General features: G+C 40.9%; 1 protein-coding gene across 5 annotated transcripts in view; it reads left to right on the top strand.

The window, feature by feature from the left end:
- Positions 1-26163, top strand: part of lrrk2 (leucine-rich repeat kinase 2) — a 234783-nt gene that overhangs the window by 115126 nt on the left and 93494 nt on the right. For 3 of the 5 annotated variants that reach the window (XM_070897487.1, XM_070897491.1, XM_070897490.1), the window contains 10 exons: positions 327-443; positions 540-710; positions 2308-2569; positions 3913-4113; positions 4784-4872; positions 9529-9601; positions 10614-10834; positions 11250-11494; positions 18258-18406; positions 22065-22158. In XM_070897487.1, coding sequence (XP_070753588.1) covers positions 327-443; positions 540-710; positions 2308-2569; positions 3913-4113; positions 4784-4872; positions 9529-9601; positions 10614-10834; positions 11250-11494; positions 18258-18406; positions 22065-22158 — 1622 coding nt within the window. The remainder of the gene's footprint in view (positions 1-326; positions 444-539; positions 711-2307; positions 2570-3912; positions 4114-4783; positions 4873-9528; positions 9602-10613; positions 10835-11249; positions 11495-18257; positions 18407-22064; positions 22159-26163) is intronic. The other 2 variants (XM_070897488.1, XM_070897489.1) reach the window with 2 other exon arrangements.

Genomic DNA, 26163 nt, shown 5'->3' with positions numbered 1-26163 from the left:
ACAATATGGCATTTAAACTATTTCTTTACTTTGTGTTTGTTATTGATGATTTTATTTTTAAAAGGTAAGGAAAGCTTGATGTTGGTGCTAAATATGCAAACTCACCTGGTCATCGCCTGTATCATCCAAATGGTTAATAAGCATTATGATTTTTCAGCAAGTATGTTACCACAGAGATGTTTGCGAAAGCAGCAAATGTAGCTTACTCAGGAATTTCTTAGCCTAAAACTTCAAAAATAGCCTGACGGAATTGAGAAGTTGAAAATAATTTTGCATACAGTAGCAATTCTTATCAAATTGTGATTTGAAACTTTATTCCTATTTAGGGTTTCCAAATCGCCTTGATGTATTTTGAAACCATACCATCTGTTGTAATTTTCTATAAGGAATACAACATTGACGCGTTTATTTTTCATCAGATGACACATTGCAGAAACGGACAGGTCATTTAAAATTTCTTTTTGTTTTCAATAATTTGATACATTTCTTTTAATTCTGTCTTAGCAATTATTTTATGTTGCATCTTTTGAAACAATTAGTTGAAGAGCCTCCTCTGCAAATGTGTGTCCAAGTTGGCCATTGATCGTGGAATGAGAAATCAGATGCTTGAGAGTGCTTGCTCAGAAAACAATGTCACGATGGCAGAATACTTAATTATCTTGAAGGCTGATGTCAATCAGAAGTCAAAAAATGAATCGCTGATTTACCAGGTAAATATAATTTTGTTCGAATGTTAAGTTTGCTGTAATTCTCTTTCTACAACCGCGAATCATCTTTTGCCAAATTCTAAAGTTGATAGTAATGAGATTGTGGCTTAAGTTCTGAAATACAGACATAAATGAAAAATTCAACTTCCATTTGAAAGCAAAGAATATTTTGGGTTAATTTTAACCCCCCAAAACAGGTGGGCTTGGGTTGGTGGGAAGTTAAAATGTAAAAAAATTTAAATCCGAACCCAACCCGCCTCAAACTGGCTCACTTTTGGTTTTAACGGAGGCGAAGCAAAATGAGGGGCAGGTGACCAGTCAGCTCTCTGGAGGCCGGTCAGTCATTGAAAGCTTTTAAGGAGGCTGCATTGCTCCATTTTAATAAGGTTTCTATTTTTAACTGCTGACAGTTGGGATTCCCAGGCCGAGGGAAACCCAGCAGGTAAAAGGAGATGAGAAGGGCTGGATCCTTTGGGTGTCTTTACAGCATTGCTTGTGGGCTAAGAGGAGCTGGAGTGTTTCCTCCAGGCCAAACGAGCTAACCCTGTAAACCCACCCACGATCATCGACCCCACCGCCCTCTGCCCCAGTGATCATCGACTCAGACGCAAGCCCGAGCGCCTGCTTACTTTGACTACCATCATCGCAGTTCACAATTACAGTCCGAGCAAACAACCCATGCCTGATGCATTTGTGAGCCGCCAACTTAAAGATCCTGGATATGTTTCTGGCAGAGCGCTGGAAGGATCTGGAGGCAAAAGGGAGTGGTCACTTTGACAGCTCTGCTTAAGAATGGCCACCAGATCCAGCGAGGTGCAGGTCCTCTTCTAGGAGGCTGTAGATGTCTGCCACCACCTGATGTGAGAGCCTCCGAAGAAGCACTGCTATTCCGACCGATCAAGGAAGTTCAACTCTGCCTGTCCACCCTCCTGTGAGCTGCACCCCATTGCTGCTCCGCTCTTTGCTGTTCAGCTGCAGTCTGTCAACAGCAGTCTATTGCCACTGCTGATGGTCATATTGCTCCTTGTCCGAGGCCCAATTTAAGGCAGCCAAGGCGACACCCATCCAGACCTGATTCTGAAAACCTTCAAAGTATAGAAAGTAAACACTCAGCATAAGTACTATAAATAAACCTTTCCCTCTTGTAAGTAATAAAGCAGCTGAGTACTGAGTATTTATTGCAGTATATGCATGAGTTTTGGTCAGCCTCCTGAATTGACATTGTGTTCTTGTTTTGCTTTCAATGATTAGTTTCAGGAGGCCCAGGAAACCCGTGGATGCGATGGTAAAGTGTGTTGAAATATGGCTCCAACTGAGTGATTAGTTAATAGTCAACCAGCCTAACAGGCCCAAGTTAAATAGTGAAGTTGGCAGGTTGGAACCAGCTTCCCAACATACTCGCATTTTTGCCAGCTTTACCCCACCCCCACCCTCACCTAAAAACCCTCATTCTCCTTCATGTTAAAATTCCCCCCCATTATGTGAGAAAAAACTCCATTATGCTTTTTGGATTCTGAGAACAAAACATAACTTCTCTGTAATTTTGCTTGGTCAAATTATTAGTACTTGAATTTTAACAACTTCTTAATGATTTTCATAGGCTTGTAAGAAAAGCAGCAACCCATTTTTAGTGGAACTTTTGCTTAACAGTGGAACACGTGAGCAAGATATTCGGAAAGCATTAGATGACAGTATTAAAATGGGTAATGATAAAATCATAAGCTTGCTTTTAAGAAAACTTGGATTGGATCAAAACAATAAGGCTATTTGCCTGGGTGGACTTCGTATGAGCAAGATTGAAGCTGCTTGGTTACGTCCATTGTTTCCCGATGAAAAGTTTCCCATTTCAAAACGGCAGCTGAGTAAGTACATGAAGAGATTGTTTGACTTTTATAGTTGTATCAGTTAATGTTGGTAAGGTGTATAACTACTGTTTTCTGAGGGTGTTTACATTTAATTTTCCTTTTTTCTGGTTTTCGCCTCCTTCCCAGACTCTTCACCATTTGCAGCCAAGAAGTGGGTGGCCTGCTCCAAGGCTTCCATAGTGCAGTTCTGAACTGGTTGCTCGGCTGGCTGCTAATATAGCCCGATGATTGCCCTTGTTCTGATTTTTCTCCCTTGCTAGGAGGCCCCTGGGCTTTGCTTGGCATCGTAGTGATTCAGCTGAAATCAGGGCTCCCTAGAGTGAGAATTTAATCTGAATTTCATGCCAAACATTAGTGCTTGTACTGTAACACTGTGCCATCTTTATTCTGAACATCACACTTAATGTTACGTGGCACCATCTATTCCTAGAAACTTCAGTCTAAACCATGTATTAGAATTTTTTCTTAATACACTGTGTATACAGCATCAGTAACTTATCAATGAGCATCCTATAGTTGTCATACTTTATAATGCATTGGATTGTTAATATAGTGGCTATTTATAGGTGTGTTCTTCATCTTTGTTGACTAACAAATGTCAAGTAACCATGTAAAGGGATGTGATTCCTGTTTCTACAATTCATGCATTTGGGGAAAAAGTGTAACCAAGTTATTCTCCTAATGATTTCAAGTGAGGTTTAGGGATGTACACATTGCTCCCAAATGCTGGTACATCTCTTGAGCAGACTGGTGGACCTGGGGCGTGCACACCTGTAAACTAGTAGTATTTTGACCCGCAAGGTGGTACATTCTGGTTTACAGCATGTTTTTAACTTCACAGATGACATCTATTTGAATTTTAAAAATAAATATCTTTTGAGTTTATCCATGTTCAACAAACACATTAGACCATCCCATCCCAAAATCAACCTGAACAGTCACTGTCTCCTTTTTGCTAAGGAACCCAACCCGTCCACTCCAATCAGTTCACAGCTATCTGTTCCCTTCCTCTGGTTCCCTTCCTCAGAGGCACGCTTTGTTCCTCCCTTCTTGTCCAAAGAGGAAGCCATTTCCCCTCCAATTCTGTGGCACCAATTTACAATGGCACTTTGTTCCCTCCCCCCAACTCCTCTCCCCCTTGCTCTGTTCCCAGGTATGCTCTTTTCATAATTATTCTTTTACAGCTTGTCTCAACTCCAGTTGCTTTACTTATGGGGGCAAACACTACTGTGATACTAGAATTTCCTATCCTTAGTGCTGATTTCCCACCCCGAGGGGATAAGAAACATATGCATGTCTGCTGCAGACAAATTAATGATTATTGTTTCCATGTTCTATAGCCACAGATGCTTCCTTGGCGAGACTTTTGTTGAGGGATAGGGCAGAATCGGCATCATTGGTAATGCAGAATTCAAATACAAATTCTGAATTAAGCTATTCTGAGGAAGCATTGGACAAGAACAGTGATTGCACTCTATTGTCGGATGTGTCAGCGACTGATACAGAAGAAAGCAGCCTATTTGATGACTTGGAGAGTGAAGGTTAGCTTCTGATTGATACTCAAATCAACTTTGCTGATTTAGCTTTTTGCTTTATCACCAGTTAAGTCATTGTGGGTCTTTGTTCCTTTTTACAGCCTCTATCATCAAATAATGAATTAGAGTCATAGGACTCACTTGCTTGTTATAAAAACATGATATTTTGCATGTGACTTATGGTTCACAAAGATCCATTGACAGTTTCAGCTATTTTATTTACATTTGTAAAAAGAAGAAATGTTTTTGTGTGTGAATTTCTTCCATCAATGTTTGGTACATGGTCCCCTAGTCTAAATTATGCCAGAATTTATTAACACTTCTACAACTTTGCTCTGCACTGCATGCCTTGTTGATGTGTTGGGGATGTTCATTATTTTTTGATGACTGAAATGTAGGGTGTGGTGTTTGTAAACCAGAACAATCATGAAATGCAGAATATTTGAGTAATAAAAGATTGTATTTCTGTAGCTTATATTCATTTATTTGAAAATAAACTGCATGGTTAAAACAAAGGAACTTAAACTTTGTTCAAACGTTACCTTCACAGTTGGGTTATATTTGAATTGCAAATAAGGCTGATTGTATTGAATGTCTGCTACAGAGCAGTTTCGCAGTATTTTCATTTCCCTGTTAATTGCAAATATCCCGAACTATTGTTTTCTTTTAAATTTAGGAAGTGATGTCCTGGTTCAAGATCCAAACTATGACGTGCATGATGGAACGTATGAATCTACAGCAAAATTGAGACACTACAGCTCTCTGGTATGGAAATTACATTTTGAATAGAAAATAAGATCTAATACAAAGTAATGTAAATATTATATCTCTTATGTCACCCCTTTTTTGAATAGATTTTAGCGTTCACATTATCCCCATCTCTTTGATTTTATACATCGGTTTCCAACTTGCTTTCTGATTGATCATTGCTAACCACATTGTTAGCAGAGACCAATCGAGATTCCACAACAAATGCAGAAAGCAGTAGTTCCACATTAAAAACTGAAATTTGAAGTATCCAAGTTGAAATAACTCCAACTATTTCAAAGTTGTAACTGAATGTAAGTTGAAATAACTGTTAACACTTCAAAAATAGAAATTCAAACTAATGAAGATGAAGCATTGAGCCTGGTCAAGTCCTGGGCCCATATATATAATATGTGCTCACATGCAGCAGTTCTCCAAAGTGGCTGTCCGTCAAAACTGATCGGTGCTTGGATTTTACAAGTTTGAGTATCGAGAAAACAGACTCTCAAAGATAGGTCGAGGCAAACGTCGAGATTAATTTTAAGGCTGGACCTCTGATGTTGGGGTATTTATCCTTTGGTGCAGATTTCCAGAAAGTAAGGGTCCCCTCTGTCTTCTGAACAGATTTCAATGTCATCTTCCAAAAGTTCCATTATTTCCAACTGGGACATTGCTGTGTCAGTGATTAACGGGGGCATCAGGCAATCGATTCAGCACTAAAAGGGTCAATCAGAAATCTGATTTGAGATCTTTTCCGTTGCAAATCTTGGAATCTTTCCTCAAAATTGTCCTTAAGATCTTTAATCAAGCTTGCATATCTAGTTGTACTCCATTTTGGGGGCTCTGCTTCATTTTGTTTTGATCTGGCTTGAAGTTGTGACTTGAGGGAAAGTGTGTCAACTCTCCCTTAAGTATTTGTCTGTGAAACAATTGCAGATTGTTTATGAACGCAAATACCCTTTGCACTAGATCACACAGCAACTTGAATCTCTTCTGTAATTCCACGTTTAGTTTATCCAAATTCAGCAGCATGTCTGCAAGAAAATTCAAATCTAGAACCCACCCAAGATCTGAAAGCTCAGTGTGTATTCTGTCCTTCTCTTCCATGAACAATTTCACTGATTCCAGCAGCTCGAAAAAATGGGAAATAACTTTACCTCTCAAGAGCCATCGAACTAAGCAGTGAAGTGACAGATCGGCAGAGGAGTTGTCTTCATCCAGTTCTTTAATTAGATTTTGAAATTGTCTGTGATTGAGTGCATTTGTGCGAATGAAATTCACAATATCTAAGACAGATTTCATGATGTGATCTAATTTGAGATTTTTAGACACCAGTTGCTCACGTTGAATAATAGTGAAATGTCCAAAATTCAGGAAAGGTCTCATCAGATTTACAAAGCCCTACTAATCCATTCATAGATCCCCACATGGACGGAGCTCCGTCCGTTGCAATGGCAATGAGCTTCTGTAAAAGCAAGTTGTTTTTTGCAACTACCGACATCAACACCTTTTTTAGATCTCATCCACGAGTTCTGTCCTTTAGTGGCACGATATTGAGGAGTTTCTTCCCTTACACCACAGTCGTCAGACACAGTGCAGACAAATACTGATAACTGAGGTTTACCTTGTACATCACATGACTCATCCAAAGCGATGCTCAAATACTCTCACTGCTGAAGATGTGAGTGCAATTGCAATTCAATGTTATTGTTCAGGTCAGAGATTCTGCGTTCTATTGTGTGGTGTGAGAGTTGCAGGCCAGAAATTTTCTTCTGTAGATTCTCGTTCTCTGGTGACAGGATTGAAATCACATCAATAAGGCACCTTTTTATAAACTCGCCTTCAGAGTAGGGCTTTTTTGCAGGGACTATGTGCCAGGCCACATAATAGGAGGATAACGTTACAGTCTGAGATTGGTTGGCAAATCTGGTGAAGACCGGGGCTTGTACATCTATTTGTTGTTTCAAAGTTTTTAGTTTTAAAGTGCAGAGTTCAGAACCTTGTGGGAATTCTTGATCCAAATGTGCATGGCTCGAAGCGAAATGACGCTGCAAGTTTGAAGTTTTGAACTGAGAGGTACACGTCTGGCAAAAAAGACATATGGCCTTACCATTAAGTTCAACAAAAAAGTACTTATTCTCCCACTCCTGTTGGAAACCATGATTTTCTTAGGTATATTTTCGTTTCCGTTTGCATTTGCCTTCCATTGTTAGATGGGGTAAGAACATTTTTTATTAAATTTCCACAGTCGCACAAACCGTGTTTACTTTCGAGTCCAGACTGAGCGCCTAGCTATCTCCAAGTCCAGGCGCCAGTTTCTCGCTGGAAGCAGTCACGTGACGTCACAGGTGGGACTTGGCCAACGGCTATGGAAGCTAGTCACCATATAACCTATATTTCTTCAAAGATTTCAGGAGCCACATATTGTCCTCTGAAGAGCCGCATGCAGCTATTGAGCCGCCGATTGGCCACCCCTGATGTAGTCTATTTAATGTGTGATGTGCCAACTAATTTTAATGTGCAATTTCATGTAATTTTAAAGATTCTAGTTGTGGAAAATAAAATTTGCAGCAGTTTTGTACCAGTTGTCTGAAAAAATGGTAAGCTATCATAAATTGCTACTGTACATGTAGTTTTAGTGGTGGATCATTGGGCTGATTAGTTGGTGATCAGTTCAGCTTCCACTCTGGACTGGTGATCCCATTCAGCTCCCTTGCAATTAGTTAATTGTTGCAATTCTTAACTAGGCCACTAGTTGGAGTACTGCAAACAGTACAGCACATCAAGAAGCAAAGCTGGTGGGATTAGCACTATTTTGCAGAAGCAATCCTATTGTTACCCAGTAATAAAATCATTGTTGGTGGTCATGTAACCAGACTGCGGTTTTTATCATTTTCCTTTGCTCCATTGGGAGCAGAAGAAGAGAACTTTACTCGAGTCCTCACTGGGCCTCTTTTCTGCTGTCAAAGTGGCATGGCAGTTGCTCTCCAACTTTTGCAGGCACAATGTACCTACCGTGGCCATGCAGCTGGCCCCATCCCCTGGATTTACGATGGGGTCTCTGGTTTTGGCTAGGGTTCTGCTTTGCTATATTTAAAGAAAGAAAAGAAAGATTTGCATTTATATAGCACCTTTCATGACCACTGGACGTCTCAAAGCACTTTACAGCCAATGAAGTACTTTTGAAGTGCAGTCATTGTTGTATAGTAGGAAACGCGGCAGCTAATTTGCACACAAGCAAGCTCCGCCAAACAACAATGTGATAATGACCAGATAATCTGTTTTTTTTGTTATGTTGATTGAGGGATAAATATTGGCCAGGACACCAGGGATAACTCTCCTCTTCTTCGAAATAGTGCCGTGAAATCTTTTATGTCCACTTAAGAGAGCAGACGGGACCTCGGCTTAACATCACATCTGAAAGACAGCACCTCTGTCAGTGCAGTGCTCCTTCCGCACTGCACTGGAGTGTCAGCCGAGATTTCTTTTCGTGCTCGGGTTCCTGGAGTGGGACTTAAACCCACAACCTTCTGACTCAGAGGTGAGAGTGCTATCCACTGAGCCACAGCTGACACTGAGGGATAAATATTTGCCAGGACACCAGGGATAGCTCCTCTGGTATTCGAAATATTGCCACGGGATCATCCATAGGAGTCCATCTGAGAGAGCAGATGGGGCCTTGGTTTAACGTCTCATCAGAAAATCAGCACCTCTGACATTGCAGAATTCCCTCTGTGTTGCACTGGAGTTTCAGCCTAGATTTTTGTGCTCCAGTCTATGGAGTGGGACTTGAGAGCCGACTTCTGACTTCGAGGTGAGATTGCTATTAACTGAGACATGGCTGACCGCTTCATTTTGTGTTGGTAGAATTCCCCATGTATTTCGGGGTTTATGTTTATGGGACAAATAGGAAGATTTTGGCTTGAGTGCTTCAAAAGGGCTATGCACAATTTAATTTCATGATATTTCTTGCATTTATACATCATATGTCAAAATATCGCCTTATGTATCCGTTCGACCCAACTGTCTATGCCAGTGTTTATGCTCTAAATGAGCCTCCTCCCACCCCTCTTCATATAAACCTGATCAGCATATCCTCTTATTCTTTTCTCCCTTGTGCTCATCCAGCTGTTCGTTTTCACCTCAACTATTCCCTGTGGTAGGGAGACCACATTCTTACCACTCTTTGGGAAAATAAGTCTCTCCTGAATCCCTTATTGGTTTTATTGATGATGGTCTTTTATATTTATGACCCCTAGTTCTGATCTCTCCCCCACAAGTGGAAACATCTGCTCTACCTTTACCCTATGAAACCCAATCACCCCTCAGTCTTCTCTTTGCTAGAGAAAAGAGTACCAGCCTGTTCAGTCTTTCCTGATGAGTTATAACCAGTATTATCCTTGTGAATCTTTATTGCACTTTCTCCAGTACCTCTATTATATTTATAAAATGAAGATACCATTTTTATAATATGGATGTATTTTGTAATGAATTACTTTTGATGTGCAGTGACAGTTGTTATGCAAGAAAACATAACTTCTGGGCACCAATAATCTTGTAGCAGTAAATGTAATAATTTGCCATTTTTTTTGAAGACTGTTAATGTTGATCGATGGAAAACATTTAGTGCACCTGTTTCTAATCCATTTTTTAAACACCTCTCTACATTGACAGAGTTCACTTGACGATGTTGAGCCTGCCGTTAACCCAAGGCGGAGAATTATTTCTCATGTGATTTGTAAACCAGGTAAGGAAAAATAAAAACCTTAACTTGAATTATGCTGTGTTAGGTCATTCCAAATCAGCACAGATGAGCAGGGGTATCAAATTCATTATTGCAGACAAACCTGCTGTTATCATTACCTCCAACACTGCATCGAATTGTTCTGTAAATTATTCCAAGGTTTTTGCTCCCATTGCCTTAACCAGAGTTCCAATCCACATGTTGATCATTCCCTGATGTGAAAAGGAGCTTTACTAAATTTGCCCTCTACAGCCTGAGCCTTTGTTTTTGTCTCCCTCTTCCACCCACTTAAATACTTAACTCATGATGTAGTTTCTGGCTGCCTTGGCAGTATTAGCTGCTCGCTCCCCCCAGGTTTAGCACCATTTGAAATTTGACCATATCCTCTTAATTCACTACTCTGTCCAGTTAAATAATTTGCTTCCTTTTTATATTCTGCACTTCTCTCAAGATTTGAAAATTGGTCCATGTGACTCTCTTCGTAACTTAGAGCATTTAGTCCTGGGATAACCCTTGTAACTCATCTATGAATTCCCCCAATCCATCTGTCTTTTTTTTCTTTTGGAAAGTGTCTCCAGCACATTAATGTTCTATGGAAGCTGTCGTACCCCAAGTGGAATGAAGAATGAAGCAAGATTTTATTTTCCCACCTAACTCCCTCTCCCTAGTAGACTAATTGCATTTGGAACATCATTTGAACTATTCCTCTGTACATTTTGTATGTTTGTAAGTAGTGGAGCTAATCAGTCGAGTTTGACATGGATTCGGAGAAGAGGAGAAGGTTTAGACTCTCTGAAAATTCATTAGTTTGATGTGGCCTATATGTGCTTTATAAAGTCAGTTGGGATAACTTTGGTTTTCAGAACCGTGACATTTTTTCTCTTTGTTTATACATTTCACTTATACCAGAAAGTTCATGAACAAGCAACTCTTAAATGTGATGGAATGTTTGTTTCAGGTTGTGAGCTGGCTAATTGCTGCAATTTAAAAAAAATGTATGTATGCTTTTTCTTAGATTGTGCACCAAAAAGACTCTCTTTTGGATGTGGACAAGACCATTTGTTGCAGCTTGGTTTTGAGATGGAATTCATCAGGTCATTGGATCTTTCTGCAAATGACTTGGAGAGTCTAAGCTGCTTAAATGAGAAATGTTGTATTGCTGCACAACTTGCACAACTACAAAAACTGGATCTTAGTCAAAATAACTTAACAAGCTTCTCACAAGATTTGTGCTCTGTAAGAACTGTAATGTATTTTTACAGATATAGACACCATTGGTTCTGGATTTTTTTAAATCACTGAGATGTGTGTTCTATTAATATCTATTGTAAAACCTGTGTTTTTGTGTATTAACTAACTGGAATATTAGACAGCAGTCTTAACTACACTAGATTTGAGTAAAAGATAGAATTTCTGGTGGGCTGGGTTACAGAATTCCTCAAAGAAAGCACACATTTGAGACATTAGCACAATTATAAAATTAATAACTTGCATGAACATGGAATTTGAGGGCACTTTAAACTGAAATGCTGACACCTAAGTAAGTGATTCTAATGCAACCTAATAGGGGAAACAAATCAGATATAATTGACTTGCTTTAAAGTAAGAATCAACATTCTCTAATATGATAATGTTATTTATTTTCCCTTAGACTCTCAAGTGTCTGACTGACTTGGACTTGAGCAACAACAAGTTCACCTCCTTTCCTTCATGTACACTGGAAATGCATTCCATTAGCTCCCTTGATATCTCCAGAAACTACATTGGCCATTCTCTGACCTTGAACTCCAGATGCCCAACCCTGAAAAAATTAAATTTATCTCAAAATCAGCTCTCCTCTTTCCCAGAGTGTCTTGGTGAAGCCACAGAAAAACTAGAAGAACTGTTACTTAAAGGGTAAGTAACTGGTTATTGCCAATGGGATTGCCAGTTAGTTAAACATATTGGCCTGAATTTTGCTGTCGGCGGCCTAACTACGGATTACACCGCTGGCATCCAAATTAAGTGCGCATTTACTTGATGGGGGCACTCCTTTGAGAGGTTGCTGGCAGAAGCTGTGTAGTAGAGTGCAGTGTAGTGGCCCACGGATCTCCGGCGCACTGTGCGCGGAACCGTACCTGGGATCACGTGGGCTGGTGCTCCAATCAGGAAACATAATGTCTCATTATTTAGAATGTAGATGTTTATGCACATTAAATCCCAAAAGGCTCTCGTAATGAGGGTTTTTTTCCCCTTTCCTCCACTTCCTGTGTGGATTTTTTTTTAAGCATGTGTTTCACATGGATGTTTTTTTAAAAAAAACCTTCAATGTAGCTCCCGCTTCCTCTGAAACTTTCATGGACAAAATCCTAAAATGCTTCCATTTCTGGCTTTATATAGCTTTTAAAATTACTTGGATTTGTCAGGATATATCGTTGGGCCCTGCCATAAAATTTTCACATGTAATTGCTGGGCAGTTGGTGGGCAATTAGCCCAACTCTGCGGCAACAATTAGGATTCCACATCGGTGTGGATCATCTGTCAAGTTGGAATTTGACCGATTGCAAGTTTGGAATTTAACTTATGGAAATCCCGAACTTACTGTCCATTTCAAAGGCGATATGTAGGCGTACTATGAGAGTACGCCATCATACAGAACGCAAATTATGGCCCATTAAATGCTAAAACTCTGTAAAGGACCAACAGTGTGATTCCAGATAAAAGGCTGTTAGACAAGCTTAAGGCATAGGGTACGCTAAGTAAAACTTGGAGGTGGGTAAAGAATTGGCTGAAAGAGAGTGGAAGCAGGTAATAAGAATGATGTTGGGCTGGGGATATACATAGTGAAGTGCTCCAGAGATGGACCCCACATATTTCTGATGTAAATGATGTGCATGTAAATTGGTTAGCTACCAAATGATAACCAGGAAAGTGGGGTGGGGGTGGGGGGGAAGGAATCAGCAGAGCCTGACGAAGCAGCTAAGGGAGGACCGAAGCAATTTTTGCAAGTAAGAAGGACTATGGCAGAAGGATGTCGATACAGATAAGTGCAAGGTATTGGACATTGGGGAGAAATAAAGTGGGGACGTACTTAATGAATGGAGTTCAGCTAGCTATGGAAGAGATTGAGAGTGACAGTAAACTCGTCACTGACCGTATCCTGTCATTACAAAGAAGTAGTCAACAAAGCAAACAGAAGACTGACTTGTATTGCCAAATCAGTAAAGTACAAGTCAGAAGTCATCATGCTCAAGCCATATAGTGCTCTACTCAAGCCACATATTGAATACCGCATTTAGTTCTTGCCACCAAGGCACAAGATTGAGTATAAGAACATAAGAAAAAGGAGCAGGAAGTAGGCTTATTGGCCCGTTGAGCCTGTTCTGCCATTCAATATGATCATGGCTGATCATCTACTTCTACTCCACTTTCCTGCACTGTCCCCATATCGCTTGATTAACAATATCCAAAAATCTATCGATCTGTCTTGAATATACTCAACGACTGAGCATTCACAGCCCTCTGGGGTAGAAAATTGCACAGATTCACCACTCTCTGAGTGAAGAAATTTCTCCTTATCTCTGTCCTAAATGGCCGACCCCTTATTCTGAGACTGTGACCCCTAGTTCTAGACTCCCCAGCCAGGGGAAACATCCTCCCTGCATTTATCCTGTCAAGCCCTGTAAGAATTTAGTATGTTTCAATGAGATCACCTCTCATTCTTCTAAGCTCTAGAGAATATAGGCCTGGTCGTCTCAATTTCTCCTCATAGGACTATTTCCCCCCCCCCCCCACATCCTTGGAATCTGACTGGAGAACTTTTGTTGCACTTCGTCTATGGCAAGTATATCCTTCCTTAGGCAAGGAGACCAAAACTGTACACAATACTCCAGGTGTGGTCTCACCAGGGTCTTATATAATTGCAGTAAGACATTGTACTCAAATCCTCTTATGATAACAGCCGACATACCACTTGCTTTCTTAACTGCTGTTCTGGCTCTGTGGAAAGGATTATGATAATCTGCCATCCAGTGGGCTCCTGGTGGTATTGCATGCTGTGACAAAAAACAAAATTTGTAGTTCAAACACTAATGTTCATATGCAGTACATGGCCAGTTAGAATTGAGACCCATCACACCACCAACGAGAAGTGTAACTGATGCTACATCCAATACTACATGTTGACACTTTTAAAATTAATTTTGCCCTAGACAGAACATGGTGTAGGAGTGTTACAACTGATTTATTATATTTAATATTTTAGTAGATAAATACAGTTGATGGGATAGTAGCCATAGCTGCTGCTTAAGTCATGACAAGTTCATGTCACTGCACACCCATAGGGCCCAAGTTTGCCCCCTCCCACTCAGAACGGCGCACCTCCATGAGGTGCGGCGACTTTGTAGAAGAAAAACCACGCCTAAAACTTACCTCAGTATTCTCCCCGTTGCTGGAACGTTGCAGGCCCTTGGCGTCGCGCAGCACAAGCGGTGGGGGGCGGAGCCAGGTCCTGGCGCTGAAAACAGTGCCGGGACTTCTGCACATGCACGCTAGAGTGTGCGCGCATGTGCAGTAGCTCCTCGCCCCCACAATCTCTGCAGGCTGCGTGGGAGAGGACCGAAGCACGCTGCCCCTAGCCCTGGTTGAAATGACTTCCTCATCGGCTTTCCCTGCCATGTTCAGCTTCCACCCCCCCACCCCCCCCCCGACGGCTAATCTTACTCTTTTTTGATTTGATTTCTCTTTTCTTCAGCTAGCTGGATATGACTTGCTTAAAGCTTTGTTGTGTCTTTGTGAATCATCTTTTATCAATGTTCTGGTCATAAGCAGCATACTCCCATGTGTCAGCTGGGATGCCTCATTTTTAAGATTGGTCTTTTGGCAAACCATATATCTTTTGAACTGACCACAATGAGAGCAGTTACCAAGCTTCGAATCATTGTAGAATGCCTTCTCCGGTTGTCTCGTACCAGACATTGGGACCAGGTGACCAGCCCACCTGAGCTGGGCCTTTGTCATCATTTCCCCTATGCCACGTTCAGCCTCCCCCCACCCCCCCCCTCCCCTTACCGATGCCGCGTTGAGCCTAGCCACCCGGTGTGCGTCTTACCACCCTAGCCCTGGCCGAATGGGCTTCCTCATCGGCGGCCAGTTGCTGGTGTTTTTCTGCAGTAAAGCTTTGCTGAAGGTAGGTAGGACTTCTATTTTTTATTTGTTTATTTATTTATTGATTGATTGATTATGTGGTCCTAAATTCTTGTTTGATTTACATTCAAGTTTACTCTTCTTCTGCTTTCAAAAGGAATTCTGTAAAATAGTTTGGCTGAAATTCTTATTTACAGGACTTGCTGTAATGTATTTGCTAGTTTACCAATCCATTTTTAATCTAGTTGTTTAGTGCTTTGTAAGTCTTGGTGCTAGGTGCAGGTCCTCTCAGCTTCCTTGTATTTTTAATTTGTTTTTGGTGCTTTAAATGTACTTACCTGCGCTGATTACTTAGCTCAGCGCGAGGCTTTTCTGTGCGGCTACAAGTGGCCACATACGCTGGCCTAAGTTAGTTTGGAGTAACTTTTAGCTGTCTAAACTTGCTTAAATGGCCAAAATAGGCACAAGTGGCTGTAACGCCCCCTTTTGGAAAAAAAACTAAACTTAAAAAAAAAAACCTAACTAACTCACTTAGACTGGAGCAAATTAAATAGAGCAAATTGCGATTTTTAAGATACTTCAAAAAAAATCTAGTTGCTCCAAATAAAACGGAGCAACTCCTGGGCAAAGACTGGAGTTGCTCCTATATTTTTTGGAGCAACTAGTGTTTTTTGGAGTATCTTAAAAATCGCACGTCTCCACATTTAGTTTGCTCCAATTTCAGTGACTTAGTTCAGTTTCGTTTTAGTTCAGTTTTTTTTTTCAAAAGGGGGCATGACCAACCAGTTACACTTGTTTTGGCCATTTAAGCAAGTTTAGACAGAGAAAAGTTACCCCAAACTAACTTAGGCCAGCGTATGTGTCCACTTTTGTATGCTCAGAAAAACCTTGTGGTGTCTTAAGAAATCACTGCAAGTAGCCAGAGATGGGGGGGAAGAGAAGTAGAGGGAAGTTAGAGGATTTTCCAAAGCATTAAGCAGCCAGAGATAGGGGGGAAGGAGACCTTGCAAAGCACTAAGCACCTTCACAACAACATTAAAGAAGCATAAATACATTTAAAACATCAAGCACTAAACAAAGCAGTGTGCATTTGCACCAAGCACTAAACAAAGCACAAAAAATAATAAGCAATTAATTAACAAATAAAAAATAGAAGGAACCCTACACCTAAAGCACCAAGACTTACAAAGTACTAAACACAGCATAAAAAGTAATAAGCATTCAATAAAAAATAAAGAATAAATGAAGTAAATAATTCAATTAATAAATAAAGAACTCAAGTAACCTACCTTTAACTAAACTCGGCAGCGGCTGGCGGGTGCGGTAGACCATTCGGCCTGGGATAATGCAGTCTAAATATTTGGAATATGTGAGATCGAACACCAAGCGGAAACTTAATGCAACAGAGGCTGAAGTGAGCGCTATTGACCTTTTAAGGCTCTATCTATCTGCACTCGCATTTTCAGGAAACTATATATTTCAACCCCTGATTTCTCTGTCAGATGGCTGCCCGGGTGGTAAGGTTGATATTTCCTGGACACTCTCAACAACCAGATGGGCTGCAGTGGTCTTTTTCCAGTGCACACCTATTTTTCTTTGTAAATTAGAGGTGGCAGACACACACTAATTGTAAATAAAGAACTCAAGTAACCTACCTTTAACTAAACTCGGCAGCGGCGGGTGCGGTAGGCCATTCGGCCTGGGATAGGGGCGACGTGCTTCGGGTCCCACCCACGCAGCTTGCAGCACACACACAGATTCTGGGGGCAAGGAGCTGCCAGGAGCTGCTGCACATGTGCGCACACTCTAGTGCGCATGTGCAGAGGTCCCGGCAGTTTTCAGCGCAGGGACCTGGCTCCGCCCCCGACCTGAAGTGCTGCGCCATGGCAACATCCAGGACTTGCTGAGGAGTGTGCAGACTTGCAAGGTAGGTTTTTGGCACCATTTTTGTGCTGGAAAATTGCTGTACCTCATGGAGGTGTGCCGTTTTACAGGTCAGTCGAAACTTGGGCCCATAGTAACTACGTTGTATGTCATACATGAGGCCATTGGATTTCACTTTTCGCATAATAACAAACTGAATTGTGAAATGTGATCCCAAAGCACTACTAAAAATCCTGAAATGTAAAGGAATATAAAATAATTGAACTTATTCAGTTGCCATGAAGCAGTGGCCTTAGTCATAGACCTTTTAATCAGGATTGTTTTTCAGTTGTGCATAATTTCTTGGGATGTCAGCTTTTTGGAAGCTGTTCATTAACTTTTGGAAATTTTTTAGGCATGTGTGCAACAGAATGTGGGTCTGGCAAAATTTTCTTCCCTCCCACACAGTGATTCTTCAAATACAAAAAGTAAAATTCCATTATGTTCATTCATTTCTGCAGGTTGAGTTAACTTTGTACTCTGAGACCAGCTGGTAATTTAGCTCCATATGTCAACTAATGCTCCAGTGAAAATGTTAATTTTAGTACAGCCATAGAGCTCCTTTATTACTAGAGTAGGTGAGTGATGAATTGTTGATCTCTGGCAGAAAGGTTTTCTGTTTGATATTTAGACCTTAAGAACTAATTCAGATGAGCAATCCAAGGTCGTGTAGCAATCCCAGAATGTCTGATGATGGTATTATGACCCTTCAAAAAGAGCTAACTTGGTAGAAACATGGTTCCAACAGATAGTCTCCAATAAACCTGCCACAGGAAAGCCTGACTTGGTGTCACAAGCTGTGATGCTTTGTTGTCCTTTATTATCTTTTCCTCTTATTTATGTGTGCACTCTTTTCTCATTTTAACTTTCATTTAATCACTTTCTAACTAACATACTCTATTCTACCAATTTTAACTAATTTCCTATTTTTTCCCACAGTGCAGGTAGGATGAACCTTGCATAAGTTGCATCAGTAAATCAATTGGAGTCCGGTCTACTGCACTTTAATTGACCAAATTTCAATCCAGGAATATTCGCATAATTCAGTTTGACTTGGTTTTTTGTTGACTTCCAGTGTTTCTGAATTGTTATATCATTGATTATAGGTAGGATCATGAAATAAAAATGTAAAGAAACTATTTTGTAGCACAATAGAGAGCTACGATAAATAGAAAAAAATACTCATTATTATTTGTCTTGTGTAACATTTGATAATCTTGCTTATGTCAGAGATTTTTCTTAGCTATCAATGGGATTGTGTTCCAAACGGAATTTTGAGAACATATTGCTCCACCTGATGTGGCATGGATCTCCATTTGGCTGTAGTGTCAAAACATACATCACATTTATTTCAAAACAAATCTGAGGTGGAGGATAATGAAGTAAATACAATCAGTAAACTTCATGATTGAGGACAGATTTCCCCTATTATACAGAATTCTTTAAGAAGTCTCAGAATTGTCAGAGATCCATTTCAGATCATGACTTCAATTGAATTTGGCATTTACAACATGCATGCTTTCTGCTAATTCTTTATATTGCTGTTTTGTAAAGTTGGAAAATAAGAAATAAACTTTTTATTTTAAATTGGATATATATTTTTTCTCTTTAGAAACAAAATGAGCACGATTGTATCCTTGCTGTGTTTGACTGAGCTTAATCTACTAGATCTTAGTCAGAACTGCATCTCTACCATAGTGGATACATTTCTGATGCAATTCTCAAAGCTGGAAACATTCAGAGCCTCGGAGAATCATCTCCGTAAGTATACTTGCAAATAGATAGCCAAGGGAAAGGAGTTTTCTTTGTGAATGTATACTTGGGAATAAAGGTTGATCTCTGAAATGTGAAATATAAGTTTAAAGCAGTCTGAGGTAGTTAATTCCAGTCCTACACTGAGGCGAGTGTAAATCTTCGTATTCACCCAGTGAATGGCTCTTCTGGAAATCTCAGTACGGTTCTCTTTTGTGAGTAGTGGATTATTCCTTACTGTGAGCGTAGGAGTATCTTGCCCAGGAGAGATAGTGAGAGTTGTAGCCAGCAATGGCAGATTTAGTTGAGGAGTTGGATTGGAGGAGAGATACCGATTCCTTTCTTCTCTTGTGAATTGGTAGTACTACTTCATTCGACTCTATTCTTCAACATATGAAACCTCTGTAATGCTGGTCAGGCTCAATGGTGTTAGATACAAAGAAGACCCAAGGCTTATCACTTATTAGAGTCTGTTGGAGCTTTTTGCTACAGTGAGATTCATAGAAAGAACTTGCATTTTTCTAGTCGCTTTCACATCAGGATGTCACAAAATGCTTTACAGCCAATGAAGTACTTTTGAGTGTAGTCATGGTTGTAATGCAGGAAACGTGGCAGCCAATTTTGTGCACATCAAGAACCCACAAACAGCATTGAGATAATGACTAGATAATTTGGCCCAGATGCCAAGACCGCAAAAATTTCTACGAAAGTACCTGGTGGTCCTGGAGGTGCGGAGACTTCTGGTCCTGGGCCTCTATGCCTGGCCTGCGTAGGGACCCACGTATCCCAGGGACTTGCGCGATTCGTACATGTCGCTGGGATCATGTGGGCTGGCCCAACCTCTCAAAATGGGGGTATTCATATTCATATTTTTGGTGAGTTCCGTTTCTGCGGAGTTGCTATAAGTATGAATGTGAATACCCCAAAAACACAGTAATCAAATAAATAAATTAATTTTTTAAAAAATTACATATTTAAAATGAATTAAAATGCAATTAAATTAAATATTTTATACAAAAATGTATTTCTTTGAATTTTTAAAAATATGTTTTAATAGGGCTAAAAATAAACTTACCTTAATGAACAGGATTTCCAATTTATAAATGAGTGATGAAATTTTTTAATTTTTTTAAACTCTTGAGCTGGTAAAAGCAGGCGTTACGTTTGCTTTTACCAGGTGTAAGAATTTGACGGTCATTTGCTGGGCCGGAGTCGGACAAATAGCCCAACTCTCCGCCTGCGGAGGCCCTTTATCTTTGGGTTCGGTGGATCTGCTTGACAGATTGCAGATTCAGGGTTTAGGTGCATGTGCTTCGAATACCTAAACCCAGAACTTGTGGGGCCCCTATGGGTGCATACGCATTTCGTATGCGCCCATAGGGGGCTGCGATTTCAGGCTATTTTTTTTAAAATGATACAGGTTGAGGGATAAATAGTGGCCAGGGTACAGGAAGAACTCTCTTCTCCTTCTTTGAATAGTGCCATGGAATCTTTTATGTCCACCAGAGAGGGCAGACAGGGTCTTGGTTTAACATCCCATCCAAAAGACGGCACCTCTGTCAGTGAAGCATACTCTCAGTGCTGCACTGAATTGTTAATCTAAACTATGTGCTCAAGTCTCTGGAATGGGACTTGTACCCTCAATCTTCTGATTCGGAGGCGAGAGTGCTACCCACTGAGTCAAAGCTAATAGATCTGGGAAGGTGGTCTGTTTCCCTTGGATTTTGCTCCATTGATATGCTTGACTTTACATTTCAGGTTTCTTTCGGGAACAGATATCCTTTGATCGGAAGGATTCCTTTTGAAGATGTCATTTGAAGGCACCTCAAAGTCCTGGGGTTTCTGCTCTCTCCTGTATCTTAGATCCCCTCAATAAATTTCTTAAGAAGGAGGGCTGAAGTCTCTACTTGGTTGCGCTGTTTTTTTCAGCGCAAAAGATCACGGAATTTTAAGTGCAAATTGCGTTCAGCGCAACTTAAGTTTCCGCGATCATTTGCACTAGTTTAAAAAGCATTGCACCAGAAGCAGGCCATGCCCACAAAACTGGCCACACCCGCAGGATGAATTAATCTCCATTGGGGATTTCTGCGAATTAAGCTTGTTTGCAGGCCTTTGAGGAAGCTCTAAAAATTAACCTGGTTCTTTTGGATGCAAGGACACTATTAGGAACATTTTAAAAGCTTTTGAATTTAATTTTTTTTTTGAATTTACAAAGATACTGACTATTGTACCCCAATATAATTAGGACATGGACATGTCTGAATTTGTCAAGGATTTATCCAGTTATAAAAATACTTCAGTAGACTTGGAAGAAGAGACTGAGTGTAACGTAGCCAAGTTTGCTGACGATATAAAGATGAGAGGAAAAGCAATGTGTGAGGAGGACACAAAAAACCTGCAAAAGGACATAGACAGGCTAAGTGAGTGACCAAAAATTTGGCAGATGGAGTATAATGTTGGAAATTGTGAGGTCAGAAAGAATCAAAGAGCAAGTTATTATTTAAATGGAGAAAGATTGCAAAGTGCTGCAGTACAGCAGGACCTGGGGTACTTGTGCATGAAACACAAAAGGATATTATGCAGGTACCGCAAGTGATCAGGAAGGCCAATGGAATAGTGGCCTTTATTGCAAAGGGGATGGAGTATAAAAGCAGGGAATTCTTGCTACAGCTATACAGGGTATTGATGAGGCCATACCTGGAATACTGCGTGCAGTTTTGGTTTCCATATTTACGAAAGGCTTGCTTTGGAGGCGGTTCACTAGGTTGATTCTGGGGATGAGGGGGTTGACTTATGAGGAAAGGTTGAGTAGGTTGGGCCTCTACTCATTGGAATTCAGAAGAATGAGAGGTGATCTTATCGAAACATATAAGGTTATGAGGGGGCTTGACAAGGTGGATGCAGAGAGGATGTTTCCACTGATGGGGCAGACTAGAACGAGAGGGCATGATCTTAGAATAAATGAGGAGAAATTTCTTCCCTCAGAGGGTTGTGAATCTGTAGAATTTGCTGCCTCAGAGAGCTGTGGGAGCTGGGTCATTAAATAAATTTAAGACAGAAATAGACAGTTTCTTAACTGATAAGGGGTTATGGGGAGCGGGCAAGGAAGTGGAGCTGAGTCCATGATCAGATAAATCATGATCTTATTGAATGACGGAGCAGGCTCGAGGGGCTGTATGGCCTACTCCTGGTCCTATTTATTATGTTCTTATAATAGTGGAAATGCTTATGGAGGGAAAATCTTCAAATACTAGAATTTCAAATTTAGAAATTTTATTCATTGGATTGTATTATATTGTGCTATATAGCTTCAAGACATTACTCTATTTGCCTGGGCTGTGCAGAAATAATTGATCACTTTAGTTTATTTAAATTGTGTCAATGCATCCTGATCTGCACATTTTAAAACCAACATATGCCTTATTTCTCCAGTAATCTTGATACTTTATATTGCAATAAAAGTTCACTATAATTTACTTCATTGCATCATAGAAAAATTAACTTTTTTTCCTCTTCTGAATTTGGAAAATGTTTTCAATCTGATTTTTTGCCCTGTTGCAGCTTAATTCTTTTTATTGGACTTAGGTTTGCATTCTTTGCATCTTTGACAAACAAATTTATATGTTTTACACTGTTACGTTTTGTTTTGTTGTTTTCACTTTCACAGGTATGTTGTCTGGTTTGCCATCAAAAATTACGACAATCGATTTGGCCAGCAACAATTTTGACAGAGTTCCCGAAGCAGTTCGCAAGCTTCAACAGTATGTGCCATAGTCTGCCAATTTTTCTTTATATCTATTTTGAGTGATTGAATGAATGTATGTGCTTATCAGGAAGAGGGATGTTATCACTAAGAATTAAATGCTTTGTGTCTCAGTGTTCACATCAAGCACTTCCAGCGCAAATATAATAACATGACCAGAATGTGGAGTAAAGCTCCCTTTATTCCACGGTAACAATGTGCCTAAATTCTAATCTGAAGTATATTTTCTACAGTAATATTGGCCCAGAAATTGCGGTCTGAGGTTTCCCACGGGCAGATGCCTCAGACCGCAATAGTTTCTATGAAAGTACCTGGTGGCCCCGGAGGTTGAGCGACTTGCGATCCTGGGGCTATACGCGAGGGCCAGCGTAGGGGCCCACGTATCCCAGGATCGTACGGGTTTCGTACGGATCTCTGAAATTACATGGGCCTACCCAACCTATCACAGTAGAGGGATCCACATTCATACTTAGGGTAATTCCGTATGTATGAGGCTACGAAAAGTGTGAATGGGAATACCCCCAAAAAATGAAAATAAATTAAAGAAACACATTACATATTTAAAGTTAATTTAAAATGCAATTTAATTAAATATATATATTTTTTTAATTGGTTTAAAAAAAATGTTTTAACAGGGCTAAAAAATAAACTTACCTAACAGACAGGGTTTTTAATATATAAATGAGTGATAACGTTTTATTTTTCTATTTTTTAAAAACTCTTACACTGGTAAGGCCTGCTTTTACCAGTGTAAGAATTAGAAGGACATTCGCTGGGCAGGAGTTGGGCAAATACCAAGGGCTAGACTTTCGGCACATGATCGCCCATCTATCAGCCATATAAGCAAGCTATCGCCCATTTTTGCGCAGCCTCCTAACGCACATGTTATCGCACAAGTTCTGTTGTTGCTTTTCCCTGTAAATGCGTTGGGTGTAAGGTCTCCTCCGCAGCAGTCTGTCACATCTTTGATTGAGCACATAATGCTCTTCAATATACATGGCTGATCTGGCCGTGGACTCAGCTCCACTTACCTGCCCGCTCCCCATAACCCTTAATTCCCTTATTGGTTAAAAATCTATATCTGTGACTTGAATACATTCAATGAGCTAGCCTCAACTGCTTCCTTGGGCAGAGAAGTCCACAGATTCACAACCCTCTGGGAGAAGAAATTCCTTCTCAACTCGGTTTTAAATTGGCTCCCCTGTATTTTGAGGCTGTGCCCCCTCGTTCTAGTCTCCCCGACCAGTGGAAACAACCTCTCTGCCTCTATCTTGTCTATCCCTTTCATTACCTGGGTGTCATGGTACATCAGTCATTGAAGGTTGACATGCAGGTACAGCAGGCGGTTAAGAAAGCAAATGGCATGTTGGCCTTCATAGCGAGGGGATTTGAGTACAGGGGCAGGGAGGTGTTGCTACAGTTGTACAGGGCCTTGGTGAGGCCACACCTGGAGTATTGTGTACAGTTTTGGTCTCCTAACTTGAGGAAGGACATTCTTGCTATTGAGGGAGTGCAGCGAAGATTCACCAGACTGATTCCCGGGATGGTGGGACTGACCTATCAAGAAAGACTGGATCAACTGGGCTTGTATTCACTGGAGTTCAGAAGAGTGAGAGGGGACCTCATAGAAACGTTTAAAATTCTGACGGGTTTGGACAGGTTGGATGCAGGAAGAATGTTCCCAATGTTGGGGAAGTCCAGAACCAGGGGTCACAGTCTAAGGATAAGAGGTAAGCCATTTAGGACCGAGATGAGGAGAAACTTCTTCACCCAGAGAGTGGTGAACCTGTGGAATTCTCTACCAGTAGTTGAAGCCAATTCACTAAATATATTCAAAAGGGAGTTAGATGAAGTCCTTACTACTCGGGGGATCAAGGGGTATGGCGAGAAAGCAGGAAGGGGGTACTGAAGTGCATGTTCAGCCATGAACTCATTGAATGGTGGTGCAGGCTAGAAGGGCTGAATGGCCTACTCCTGCACCTATTTTCTATGTTTCTATTTTAAATGTTTCTATAAGATCACCCCTCATCCTTCTGAACTCCAACGAGTAAAGACCCAGTCTACTCAATCTATCATCATAAGGTAACACCCTCATCTCCGGAATCAGTCTAGTGAATCGTCTCTATACCCCTTCCAAAGCTAGTATATCCTTCCTTAAGTAAGGTGACCAAAACTGCACACAGTACTCTAGGTGCGGCCTCACCAATACCCTATACAGTTGCAGAAGGACCTCTCTGCTTTTGTACTCCATCCCTCTCGCAATGAAGGTCAACATTCCATTCGCCTTCCTGATTACCTGCTGCACCTGAAAACTAACTTTTTGGGATTCATGCACAAGGACCCCCAGGTCCCTCTGCACCGCAGCATGTTGTAATTTCTCCCCATTCAAATAGTATTCCCTTTTTTTTTCCCATGATGGATGACCTCACACTTTCCGACATGGTATTCCATCTGCCAAACCTTAGCCCATTCGCTTAACCTATCTAAATCTCTTTGCAGCCTCTCTGTGTCCTCTACACAACCCGCTTTTCCACTAATCTTTGTGTCATCTGCAAATTTTGTTACACTACACTCTGTCCCCTCTTCCAGGTCATCTATGTATATTGTAAACAGTTGTGATCCCAGCACCGATCCCTGTGGCACACCACTAACCACCAATTTCCAACCCGAAAAGGACCCATTTATCCCGACTCTCTGCTTTCTGTTAGCCAGCCAATTCTCGATCCATGCTAATACATTTCCACTGACCCCGTGTACCTTTATCTTCTGCAGTAACCTTTTGTGTGGCACCTTATCGAATGCCTTTTGAAAATCTAAATACACCACATCCATTGGTACACCTCTATCCACCATGCTCGTTATATCCTCAAAGAATTCCAGTAAATTCGTTAAACATGATTTCCCCTTCATGAATCCATGCTGCGTCTGCTTGATTGCATTATTCCTATCTAGATGTCCCGCTATTTCTTCCTTAATAGTTTCAAGCATTTTCCCCACTACAGATCTTAAACTAACCGGCCTATAGTTACCTGCCTTTTGTCTGCCCCCTTTTTTAAATAGAGGCGTTACATTAGCTGCTTTCCAATCCGCTAGTACCTCCCCAGAGTCCAGAGAATTTTGGTAGATTATAACGAATGCATCTGCTATAACTTCCGCCATCTCTTTTAATACCCTGGGATGCATTTCATCAGGACCAGGGGACTTGTCTACCTTGAGTCCCATTAGCCTGTCCAGCACTACCCTCCTAGTGATAGTGATTGTCTCCAGGTCTTCCCTTCCCACATTCCTGTGACCAGCAATTTCTGGCGTGGTTTCTATGTCTTCCACTGTGAAGACCGAAGCAAAATAATTGTTTAAGGTCTCAGCCATTTCCACATTTCCCATTATTAAATCCCCCTTCTCATCTTCTTAGGGACCAACATTTACTTTAGTCACTCTTTTCCGTTTTATGTATCTGTAAAAGCTTTTACTATCCGTTTTTATGTTTTGCGCAAGTTTACCTTCGTAATCTATCTTTCCTTTCTTTATTGCTTTCTTAGTCATTCTTTGCTGTCGTTTAAAATTTTCCCAATCTTCTATTTTCCCACTAACCTTGGCTCTTTCCCTCTATGCATCGGCCTCCTTTCAGGCCTCAGCTGGCGACATTTGTGATCTCTCTCAGCCGTCACACATTACTCCATTCGACAGGTGAAGCCCTTTACACACGCAGGATAGATTTTACAAGCTTCCCTTTGACCAGGGAAGCGCAGACTGAGAGGGCTTTGGGTTTCTTGAGAATAGCAAACTTCCCCAAGGTGCAGGGAGCAATAGACTGTATGCACATCGCCCTGCGAGCACCTTTACAGGATGCAGAGGTGTTTCGGAACTGAAAGGTATTCCTCTCCCTGAATGTGCAGCTCGTTGTTGACCACAACCAAATAATCATGGCAGTAAATGCAAGTTTTCCAGGCAGCATCCATGATGCGCACATCTTGCATGAGAGCACCGTTTCTGACCTGTAACT

Source organism: Pristiophorus japonicus, chromosome 13 (assembly GCF_044704955.1).
Source record: "Pristiophorus japonicus isolate sPriJap1 chromosome 13, sPriJap1.hap1, whole genome shotgun sequence".
NCBI lineage: Eukaryota > Metazoa > Chordata > Chondrichthyes > Pristiophoridae > Pristiophorus > Pristiophorus japonicus.
The sequence above is the reverse complement of the archived record's forward strand: the minus strand, read 5'-3'. Positions and strand labels throughout refer to the sequence as shown.